The sequence below is a fragment of the Morus notabilis genome, unplaced genomic scaffold, assembly GCF_000414095.1.
Source record: "Morus notabilis unplaced genomic scaffold, ASM41409v2 Scaffold699, whole genome shotgun sequence".
Classification (NCBI taxonomy): Eukaryota; Viridiplantae; Streptophyta; class Magnoliopsida; order Rosales; family Moraceae; genus Morus; species Morus notabilis.
This window is the reverse complement of record NW_010360714.1, coordinates 18,912-30,583: the sequence shown is the minus strand read 5'-3', so window position 1 is coordinate 30,583 and position 11,672 is coordinate 18,912. Positions and strand designations below refer to the sequence as shown.

At 33.6% G+C, this 11,672-nt stretch overlaps 2 protein-coding genes across 2 annotated transcripts; one reads left to right on the top strand and one right to left on the bottom strand.

Moving 5' to 3' along the window:
* The first annotated feature begins 518 nt into the window (after positions 1-518).
* LOC112091405 (guanine nucleotide-binding protein subunit gamma 2-like) lies at positions 519-2,430 on the top strand. Its single transcript, XM_024165011.1, has 4 exons — positions 519-983; positions 1,165-1,217; positions 1,340-1,384; positions 2,047-2,430. Exons 1-4 carry the CDS (start codon positions 711-713, stop codon positions 2,126-2,128), a joined length of 453 nt encoding a protein of 150 aa, XP_024020779.1. The 5' UTR covers positions 519-710; the 3' UTR covers positions 2,129-2,430.
* An 88-nt stretch (positions 2,431-2,518) lies between these two features.
* LOC21398014 (ubiquitin carboxyl-terminal hydrolase 26) lies at positions 2,519-7,685 on the bottom strand. The gene is made up of 10 exons (XM_024164994.1): positions 7,680-7,685; positions 7,157-7,335; positions 6,775-7,059; positions 6,295-6,502; positions 5,865-5,936; positions 5,388-5,618; positions 4,722-4,985; positions 4,346-4,487; positions 3,488-3,690; positions 2,519-2,991 (listed from the first exon to the last, which is right to left on the bottom strand). Exons 1-9 carry the CDS (start codon positions 7,683-7,685, stop codon positions 3,596-3,598), a joined length of 1,482 nt encoding a protein of 493 aa, XP_024020762.1. The 3' UTR covers positions 2,519-2,991; positions 3,488-3,595.
* Positions 7,686-11,672: the final 3,987 nt, after the last annotated feature.

The following is an 11,672-nucleotide window of genomic DNA, read 5'->3' as shown; positions in this document are numbered from 1 at the left end:
TATATCGGTCATATTGTGTAATTATGTCACAACTTGAAATGTCCTGAAAATACAAACTCGTCATTAGAAACTCTTGGTTTATTTTTATTGTTTTTTAAGGTTTTATTGTTTTTTTTTTTTTTTTTTTATTTTAGGACATATGTCAAAATTCCAAATACCAAAATGGGAATGGAGAAGAAAATGTTCTTCTCTTTTAGTTGGCTGGTCAACTGTCTGCCACCTCTTATAAATTCCATTTCAGTTTATTTGTTGCTTTCTCATACTGAAAAAAAATATATATTAATTGATATGCCAATGTTTTTCTAATTGTACTTAAGCAACTGCAACTAGTTTTCTTCCCTTAACCTCAAATTATTTCAATACCTTGGTACACTCCTTACAGCTTTTTAATCGTGTTGGGCAAGCTAGGTCCACTTCCTCAACTATCACCCATCTTTTTCCTCTTAATTGTACTTAAGCAACTGCAACTAGTTTTCTTCCCTTAACCTCAAATTATTTCAATACCTTGGTCCACTCCTTACAGCTTTTTAATCGTGTTGGGCAAGCTAGGTCCACTTCCTCAACTATCACCCATCTTTTTCCTCACCTCTTTTTGAAACGAATACTATAATTGCTTCATACTTTTACCACCCCTGTTCACACAAATATATATTTAGCATTGGTCATTTGGCTCGTTTCTTAAAAAGAAGTTGATGAGCTTGTGAATTAACATGGTTGTGGCTATGGATGAACAACATCAACACCAACACCAACTATCAAAGCCATCATCATCATCGTCGTTATCGTTGTCGTCGCCGTCGATCGAAATAAGAGGAGATGAAGATCTAGGAGAAAGAGCAAAGAGAGAGGAAGATGAAGATCAAGTGATTCTTGATTCACAAGAGAGAGCAAAAGAAAAGGCAAAAGCACATCTCACTTTCTTGGGGAGGCATAGATTGTCTGCATCCATATCTTATCTCAATAACCAAATCAACATCATTCAGGTCATCACTCGCCACCTTCTCCGTACTTGTTTTGATCATATATCAAATGGGGTTCTCTTAATTTTCTGTTTTTTTGTTTTCTTTCTTACAATTTTATTTTTTGTTTTCAATTTCTTTGGTGTTTATTTGGATGTGGAAATGTTGAGATACAAGGAGGGGAGTTTTTTGATTTGTGATGCAGGAAGAGCTGAATGAACTAGAGACAGTAGGTCAATCCTCCATTTTGTGCAAAGAGTAAGCATTCAATCCGCCATTGATTTTGGTTTGGTTTTATGATCAAGTAGATCTTAAAGATTTACAAATTTCATAATTGTTGTTCTCACTTGAGCTTTCCAACCTCTTCTGTCTTTCTGCAGACTTCTTTCAAGCCTTGAAAACATTCCAGATCCACTGCTTCCCATGTAAGAGATTATAAAATTCTCTCACTATTGAATTCATTTTTGTTTAGTGTTTTCGGTAGTAGGCACTCGCTAAAAGTATGCTTTTTTGAACCGTAGATCAAATATAAAACCGAATTTATATCGATTAACTATAGAGATAGGTACACAAAAAAAAAAAAAAAAAAAAAAAAATTTTAAAAAAAAAAAAAGGGAAAAAAAAAAAAAAAAAAAAAAAAAAAATCTATAGAGAGAAGTAATCACATCACTAAGCTACAATTTCTTATTGCAGATAAATAAACATCATTTGTAACTATTCTTGAACTCTTAGGTCTTGATCGATTTACAGATTCGAGTTTTCAATTCAAACTAAAATATGATATTTTTTTAGAGCTTTTAATTATAGTAAAAAAAGTTATATATGATATTTTCTGAGCACTTTTAAATGTAAAAATTTAAAACTAAAAATTCGAATTGATAAAATAAACGAGTCCTTAATTAAAATTTTGCCTTTTGAGAGGAAATTTATATTAATAAACTGTATTTTGCTCTTTAAGACGAACTTCAAAATGAAAAACTGTAGATAAAATTATAATCATATCACTCGCAACGGTTCATATCTAGGGCTTTTATTTACCTTATTTTCGGGGTTATGAAAGATTTTTGTATGGTTTTGGTGAACATAGGACCAAAGGTCCGGCAGATGTCAACTGGGATCGTTGGTTCCGAGGAGTCCACAACTCCCGAGGCCATAAACGCTGGATCTGAGGATACACATTGGTGTCGTTTAGTTCTATTTGGACAGCCAAAGAGTGATTCAATCAATGTTCGCTTTACTTTCAACAACCATTTTGGTTTCATATACGATTACAGATAAAGAATGAACAATCAAGAGCTATTCTCCCGTTTTACTGTAATTGATTTCACATCCACTGATGATTGATGGGTTTAGCTTGACGTTGTAATAAATAATAGCTCGGGTAATAAACTGTGTTTTTTTTTACTACTTTTCATTTGGGGGTGAGCAGATTCAAACTCTAGACCTCAACAACAGAGATAGGGGCATAAATTTACTTCCTGCTAGGCTATGCCTGTCTGCAACCGTAACTCTGGTAGTTATGACCAACAGATTCCACATTCAAGATGTTCAAGTCAAAGTCATGAAAAGGGATCAGCTACAATAGATTTAGGGCTCCGATAGTACACAATGGAGCGGCAAAAGTGGGTATAAACAATCTCAAACTCTTTCTGGCGTTTGATTGGTACAAAGAGAGAGAACTCTCAACAAAATCACCAATTCCTCTTTCCAGAGAGAGAGAGAATTAATATGTACACGTAAAACGGACTTTTAAAATTTGGGTGAGGCAGAATAAGAGGAAGCTGCAACACCCTTAATCAACAACAACAAATGACATCTTGATCAATAAGAGCCCGAATAAGTTTTTGACACACATTTCATATTTCTCTTTTTTTCCTGCCACAGCCAGCAATGCAGAAACGCCCCAAATTCACATTTCTGTATCCCAGATGAGAGCCAAGTTCGTTTATGTTTTACTTTACAACAAACCAGCCTTGTGAAACTTTGAGGAAGCAAAACAAAAAAAAATACTCGCCACAGCAACCAGTCGCTTCTGCCCAAGACAAGAGAAGTAGCCAATAGTTCAAATATACTGCCGGATTTCATGAATAAATAGAAAGATGACATGGCCAGTGATTTATATGCTTGCACAAATACACACGAATACATATGTAGATCCTTGTATTTACAGATATAAAACAGCCATCTATGACAAGACGCAAAACAACCTTCAAAGATCCAGCAACATTGTTTAGCAACCAAAAGAAAAGATCTACGAAGATTTTATCACTAGAAAAATATATAAAAAGTAAAAACATCAAATGTGGTGTCAACCTAATGGAACAAGCTCCCAAATATCATCACTCAAAATAACTACACTGTAGCACCAAAGAAACTGATCTTGCAGAACATAATGGATTTTACTAACCTTCCTCAACTTCAAAGCGAAGTGAGAATAAACAAACTTCGCAGCACATGCATCCATGAAGTGAAACTATTGCTTAGGACAGAACATATAACATAGAAAGTTGGAAAATTAAAGAACATACCTTATGATACAGGTTGTCCAAATGCATCTTGACTATCAATAATCCAAAAGATTATCTACAAAAACGCTGGATATTACACACAGATATTATATAGTGAAAGCGCGTTGCTTAAACAACTTGGGATGAAGTATTAGCAGTCAAAAGTGTCCCATGAAATCCCCCCTCAGTATGTTGCACGTCCATTTTCTCGTTTGAAAGCTCATCTGTTATCATAGAAAAAACAAATAAATAAATCTCACAATGCTGATGAAAATATAACAGCAGCAGCCAAATATTTAAAATAGTCAGCCATAATTGTAAGGTTAGTGTTCCTAGTAATATGTTGACATATATACTCATTAATCTGGCATCTTTATGTCATTTTAGCATAATTCTGTAAAGACTATTTTCCAAAGCAAGAATAATACTTTTTTATCTTACTTTATTTTTCAAATCATTAATTTCCTTTACCCTTACTTAATAGGCCCTCATTCCCTTCAAAAAAAAAAAAAAAAAAAAGAGCCCTCATGAGTTTGATAATTTGATTAAGTATGGAATATGAAATAAAAGTTGACGAGCACTGTAACTAGAGAAATTTATTCAGTAGTTAAATAAACACGTTTAGTTTCCAAAAATACCTAGTGTAAAAAACACTATATACGCCACCTCAAGTGTTTCTTTTATTAGCAAAATAGTTATCTCTATAAAACCCAAAGAGCTAATTACTAGTCTGTAATTAGGCCTTTATTCAGCTTCTAAACTAGAAGCTTGAAAATCCAACCTCTTTTGGAGGAACTTTGACTCAAATCCCAGCACATACAAGAAAAATCCGGTTCTTTTCTTTTATATTGAAAGTATCAGATAATAAATCATAATTACCAGCAATATCACGGTTCTCATGGATTTCTGAATCGGTTACCCAAAGCTTGTCTCCAGGGAATATGTTCATGTCGGCAAGAGTATCAGATTCATTATCAATTACCCGTGTACCTTTGTGAAGTATCTGATTTTCTTTAACCACCTGCAACAGATTGAAGTGGATCTAAAATCAATGCGGGAGCAAAACATGTAAAACACAAAAGATTTAACACACAAACATATATGTATTCTCTCTTTCTTTCATCTTTCTTTTTATTTTATTTTATTTTATTTCATTCTTGTTCTTTTCATTGCTTGAGAGCATGTACACGGTTGATTGTACGCATATGCCCCTTTAGACACGCATACATGGAAGCACGAACTTCAAGTAGCATACCCCAAAAGATTCCCATATCATCATTTTTAACTGGTATACTGATGTGGAGCCGGAAACTTTTAGACTTATTTGATTTCCAGAACTTGTCTTCCTTGAGCGCTTTGAAACTCGTCGATCTGGATCAAAATTGGTCTCAGATGCTTGTAAAATTGATTTCGGAGCTTCCTTCCCACGAATGAAATGGACGTATACATCCTCGTTGCAATAATTAAGTTTCTGCATTAGTTCCAAGCTTTCTCGTTCCCCAATGCAACTCTCACATATCTGGCATAATTAAAGCACAACATTTGCGAAGACATCAACATAGACGGCTTTATAATGCTTTGCAAACTTATAACAAAACCACAATGAAAAAATTCCCATTTTCAATGAAGAAAGCAAGGTTACCAATAAAATTTTTCAGTATGCATACTAATTTGCACATGATAAGCACAGATTTCTGCCTTTATTAAGACACAGACTAACTAGTTCACCAAACGTTTCTGGCATATCAAGTCAGGTAACAACGATGATGAATGTACATTATGGAGGCTAAAAAAAACTAGTTCCATAATAGAACTGAATAAAATTTCACACCCACAAGTTTACACGACAAAGTCTACTTGAGAAGCTTTTCATTGTCAAATTCAGCAAAGAAAGCGAAAACAAATCAACATTTCAGAATACCTCAGGAGAAGTCTTCATCCGGGGTATTCTAGTCTCGTTTTCGTCATTAACTTCGTCAAGATGGCCCTGATCCTCCTCACCCTTTGGCATCTCTTCACATGAACTATCCAAATTACTTCCTGCAGCACTACTAAGCTCAATCCAGGCAGATATGCCTTTCCCTTCAATACCGCCCCATTCTTCACAGAAGCATTTCCAATCATTTTCAGTAATAACAGTTAACCCATCTGTCTGGAGTTCATAAGAAGAAACAACATAAATAAAGTAAAATAGTGGAAGTTGAACAACTATTTTGAAGCAGATAGTAGCCTGCTAACAAACAAAATTAATTCGCATTCCACTAGAAAAAGAATGGGAATGGAAGATTTATATTTATACATCTAGATTTCAAATTAAATAAAACTAGCTGCAACAATACTGTTCAAGACAAAAAGGAATTTTCAAAAGCATATACATATATTTGTTTCATGTACTTACAGCGGAAGACTTTTGGAATATTGAACCCCGTCTCCACACAAGATCTGGAGGTCTTTCTATGAGTAGTAAATGCTGCAAGAAAATGTAAAGACATAAAAACTACAGTCAAAAGAAGTATGGAGCGACGAAAAAAAGAGTTGAAACTGATTTAAGTGACTGAGATAGGTCTCAACAGTCAACAGGTATCCATTCATCTCGGTGTCAATTTACCAGCAGTCAAAATTTGAATAAGAGCTGCTCACAGCCTATGATTGGAAAAAGAGTGGAAGAAGGTCGGGGATATAGTGTATTGTTTCATAACGTTTCATTAATTCCCACTAGATTTGAATCGAATCCACATTACTTTGAGATAGCAAGGGATACTAACAATTATCCAAGTAACAGCGAAACGAATTACGAAGGGAATTGCAAGGTATAGTTTGCAGGCTACCTTTTCACACTTAAGCAAATCAATAGCGCCATCCAATATTTCAGGTTTTGCCGACAATGCAACATTCTTGCCACTGGCATTAATGTAGTTTCTCCATTTCAAAAGCCATGAAGATGGTAACAAGTAATACTTGCAATCAGGAGAAAGCGCAAGGCTTTTCCCCATAGCTAACTTTTCGTGATTCTGGCGCTGTTTGAGCCTCACTATTCTGCAGCAATAAACACAAAGGTCAGAGATCATATGTGTGTCGTTATTCGTCTTTCTATCATTGTTCTCTCTAAACTTGTCTTTTAGTTTTTTATTTGGGTGGGCATCCAGTCCTCCTCACCTTATACATCATTATTCAGTTTGTTTTGATTAAGTTCTGTTTCTTTTCACAAAAACTGGGGGGAAAAAACAAAAGCAAACACACACACACAAAAAAAAAAAAAAAGAAAAAAAGGTGTCATTCTGCATTAGCGAAAAAAAAGTCAAAATGACCTTAAATAATCTTCCATGCATGCTACTTCAGATAGTTCATCACAACACTGGGAACATTGTCTTGAATCTAAAGGAAAAGTCGAACAATCCAAAGGATCATCAGGTTTTACTGTAGTAGCATCTCCATAAAGGAAGAGCCACAGATTCTCAGGAACAAGCAATCTCTTAGCTCCCACAGCCTCCTCGGGCATAAGCTCGCCATGAGGGCACCTTATGGAAACTGTTGGCCCAGCATCAGCTTCGGTTGGAGCATCAAGTATTTTTCTTTTTAACCATTGTTGCAACCTGAAGTTGAGGAGCTCATTAGCATCAGCATAAAAGCTATCGGAAACAAAATATGCATATCCGGAGCAGTGGGAGCATAAAAGCTTTGAAGCCATACCACGCCTTGGAAACATAATATGTTCCATCTTCGCACCTCCCTGCAAGTACATCTTCCGCAATTTGTTTCATTAATGTTCTACGATCCCTGTAGCTATCAGCAGAGACAAGAGTGTGCGCCCCATCCATAAGACAATCCTTGCAGTGGTCATGATTGGACAATTCTGGAACCCCATTGTACTGGAATTACAAGAATGTCATTTAAAATACAATGTCATCAGTAGTTACTGTAAAAGAATTTATCATTAAAATAAAATGTCATAGGTAATGACTGCAAAAGTGTGAATAAGTTAAAAAGGAAGACCATATAGCTAAAAATTGACAGAACTAAGCAGGACAAGCACAGAGGGAAAAAAACAAGTTTATAGCCACCTACAGAAAGAATAAACCTTTTTCCACTTTAGTTTATTTGTAAAAAAAAAAAAAAAAAAAAAAAAAAAAAAGAGAGAAAAGAAAAAGAGATAGGGGAAAACTCAGAGAGTCAACAATTATCAAGTTTCTCCTTGCTAATCAAGAAATGTAACCTTCATTGCATCAAGTTGTTTTTTTTTTTTTTTTTTTTTTGCGATATATGTGTATAAGCTACAATTTTTTTTTTCTTTCTTATGATCATATGCCAGTCAAATCTTAAACAATTAGCTTACGTACCATGTAAAGATAAGCATATAATAAAAACTTGTAGAGATTTGTCAAATAGATTCATCAATTTTTAAATTAAGAAATTAACTTGATTTTTTCAAATTTCAAGTTTTTAATTTCATAATCTTATTTCGGAATACGCATAACAATGCTACTTTATGTGATTACATTTTAATATCTAATTTTTGCGGAACAATTATAAAGAAATATCTAAAATAAATTCTAGAAGTTTTCCTTTTTCATTAGTTATTTATAATTTTTATTTTTATTTGTTATCCACTAAAATTAATCTGCAATTTGTCACTGATCACACACCAATGTTACACCTTAGTACAGTGATTGTTAAATGAACAAATCTCATATATATAATTATCATACATGTTATAGTGTTGGACTATTCTTTCATGAACAACCAAAGACAAACCCTAAAAACTTAGTCAGCTTGTTACTTAAATATTGTTAATAAGATTAATAGCTTCATATAAATCTCTCAACGACCTCCAAAAGTAAAATTATTCCAATACAATGAAATGACATTTTTTTTTTTAGATGTAAATATCATAATGGTTCGAGTTCAATTCTAATTGTAGATTGCATTAGCATACTTAAATGTTTTCAATAACAAGAAATAATTGGACAAAAAAAGTTTAAAAAAAAAAAGGAAAGAATAAAAATCCAGACTGCACTTTAGGGGTAAAATCAACAATTCTCTCCATGAATAATTAGACACTCACGAGCTATAGGTTAAGTATTTACACGAAATGGTCATTTTTGCCTTTCATGTTTAGGATATGTCTTAAATTCAACAATATTATCAATTTATTTATTTTATGGTTACTGATGTAATATAATTTTAAATATATATATATATGTATATATATTTATTTGGGTGGTTATGACTTGTGAATTTGTATAATTGATTTCAAAAGATAGTTAACTACATTATGGGTTATCATTACGGGTTATTTTACATACTTATATGCAAATATAATAACTTGTGGACATTCTTTGGGAAATTTTATTGACACCCTTTTATTTTATGAAGGCACCCCATATTTAGACTAAAAGGGACAACTTAAAAGAAAAGAACAAAATAACATCCCGCTTCTCCAACAGGAGTGAAATATTATATTCTTTAAATGGGGTGCCTTAATGACAAAATAGGGTGTCAATATGATTTCTTTATTTTTTATTTTTATCAAATATCTCTTAAAAGTATATGGGTCAGAATTTTTACTCTTTATTTTTTATTCATAACTTTTATAGTTAAATAATTACACTAATAAAAGAGTATTTATTAAGAATAAGAGATAAAAATTCATGCTAAATTCTCTAATTTTTTTTTCTTTTTTCTCGTCACTCGATAGGGAGCCTCCTGGCCCATACTTTCATCGAGCCTCTAGCTCTGCTCGTCCAGAAATAACATGGGCCCAAATGTAGAACAAAATAGAAATAATTGTTTGGGCCAATAATCTGGGTCAGAAGGGAGACAAGACAACGACATCGCAAGTGGAACCCAGATAGAGAGGCGTCCCAACATAAACTGCTCCCATCCTACTACCAGAGTATGAGAGTAGTATGGTTCAAGTTTCCCAAAGGCCCTGAGCAAAAACACCATATTAATTGATGGGATTTTGGAGAATGACCAAAGAATCAGCCAATAAAAGCTCAGCAGTACAAGGAAAAATCCTCCAAACAGAACATATCATTTGAAACAAAAAGCAACAATAATAAAGAAAATATTATTATAATTGCTACTATTACTAACAACAATAATAGTATTAGTAAATATAATAATATCGATTATTACTATTATTATTATTATCATCATCATCATTATCATCATTAATGAGTGGAAGAATTTAAACTTACAACTCAGCATTATAAGAAGGGTAAAAGCACCATTAGAATAACATGTACTTAAATAGAAGACCTAATTTTGTGTTGATTCTTTTTCTTTGATTTTATCGCGACGTTGAATAGACGCCAAGAGAGTTTATTAGATAAACTGGTTAATACATTCGATTGCCTTGGTACTTTATAGTTAATAATTATACTTTAGTAAGTCAATCACTAATGGAGTTGGACATTATATTTACTTTATCCCTTTTTACTTTTTATAATAAAAAGATAAATATATAAATATATAAAATGTTGCAAAAAGGGATGTGGGTTCTGTTCACTTATGACCCATCATGTGCCCACTCAAGCCACAAACAAAAAGCATATGGCCTGAAAAAGATCAAAAGAGTAGTGATTTTGGTAGTTCAACTAACATTTTTATACGTTTCTTTCAAAAAAAAGGATAATAAAAAAAACGACAAAATTTTTTGTGAGCTTTTTGGAAATGTTTGTGCTCCTAATCTGATGAAGAGTATAAAATTACTGGTTATGTTTCATGTTTATGGATTTCATGCAATGTTTTTTTGGCAATCAACCGGTATATTAATTATGTGCAAGAAAGGTACGTGTTCAAAAATAAGAAGGCCATGGGCAGAATCGGTGGTGAAAAGGTAGTTTACTTAAGTGCCTTTTTTCTTTCAGTTTCATAAGGATTTTGGAAAGATCCAAGTGTTGAGAGCACTAAAACATATGGTTAATGGTTTTATTATTCATAAATATAAGCACGTACTTCTTCCCAATCATAGTTTATTTGAGAAATTTCATTTAACAACATGAGTTTGGAGAAGATCTTATTGGCCACTTTGGTGCTCCGATTTAAATTATTGTCCGTCGGTGCACCTGCAAGAGGCATAGTGTTTAGTAGCTCGGAAGGGGAAAAAAAAGAAGAAGAAGAAAAAAGAAGTTGACTGATTTATACACATTTTACTGGATAATAATAATAATAATAATAATAATAATAATAATAATAAGGATATCATAAGAGCAAAAAAAATTTAATGTTTAGTGAGAGTTATGTGTGTATTGATGTGACAGATTACGTATTTTTTATATACGTTCTTTTAAGGAGAAAAAAACAAATTGAGTAGAAGGCTCAAGCTCTCGTTGAGAAAAAACTGACTTCGTGCATGTCCACCTTAACCTTGTCCATTTTACAATGTTCCTTGACATTCTATGATGGTGTCACATATACAATATTGGTAATCGTTGAGAAAGCTAATTAATTATTTGATGGAGAGCTTTCATAATTGGTATATAATCAAGAATTGAGCTCCGAAAATTTAGTGGAGTAGTCACGAAATTAATAATTAATTACGGATAATCGATTTTCGTTAATTAAATTTTTTCCTATTATTATTGTGGCTAGATGTTCATAATTGGGTCCTCTTCTTAGCTCACAAAATTTCAGAAAACAAATTGGTTGAAGTTTGGATATGCTTGGACAACAAGAAAACGCCTACCTTCCGTACTAGGGCGTGGGCACAATCCCTCTCGAAAGTGCATTTGGCACGTACAACGTCTTTGGCTTTACAAGAGAATTCCCGCGAGAGAGAAAAAAAAAAAAAGTCTCCTCGTCCCTGATCATATTCCAGTGTCTCCACAGAAGAGAAAATCGCAATGCCGCTTGCTCAGTAGGCATAGCTCAGAGTAGGAGTGTCGCGCGGTAAGGTAAGAAAAGTGTGTGCCGGAGAGGAAGCCAAATCGGCTACAAGCTAACATGCGCCGGAGAAAACTAGGTGCTGGAGGTGAGCTCTATTCGGCCTAGAGCTTGGATTCCCCATAATGAATGTGCTAGATCAATTGCCTATCCTATGGTCGAAAAAGTCCCCCAGTTCCTCAGCTGTGTGATTAATAATTTATTCAAACATGTGATAATTTTCAATTCAGCGATTGCCTAAGGCCTCATTCAGTTCAGCGATTCGAGCTGATATGTAACTTAAGGTCCCGTTCATTTAACCATTCGAGTTTAGAATTCT

Excerpts from the sequence above, each read along its gene's own strand:
- LOC112091405 (XM_024165011.1), top strand. The coding sequence starts at position 711 with ATGGTTGTGGCTATGGATGAACAACATCAACACCAACACCAACTATCA. Across the intron at positions 1,218-1,339 it reads TCCTCCATTTTGTGCAAAGA|ACTTCTTTCAAGCCTTGAAA; the intron begins GTAAGCATTCAA and ends GTCTTTCTGCAG. Across the intron at positions 1,385-2,046 it reads CCAGATCCACTGCTTCCCAT|GACCAAAGGTCCGGCAGATG; the intron begins GTAAGAGATTAT and ends TGGTGAACATAG.
- LOC21398014 (XM_024164994.1), bottom strand. Across the intron at positions 7,060-7,156 it reads TATTATGTTTCCAAGGCGTG|GTTGCAACAATGGTTAAAAA; the intron begins GTATGGCTTCAA and ends CCTCAACTTCAG. Across the intron at positions 5,619-5,864 it reads TATTCCAAAAGTCTTCCGCT|ACAGATGGGTTAACTGTTAT; the intron begins GTAAGTACATGA and ends TATGAACTCCAG.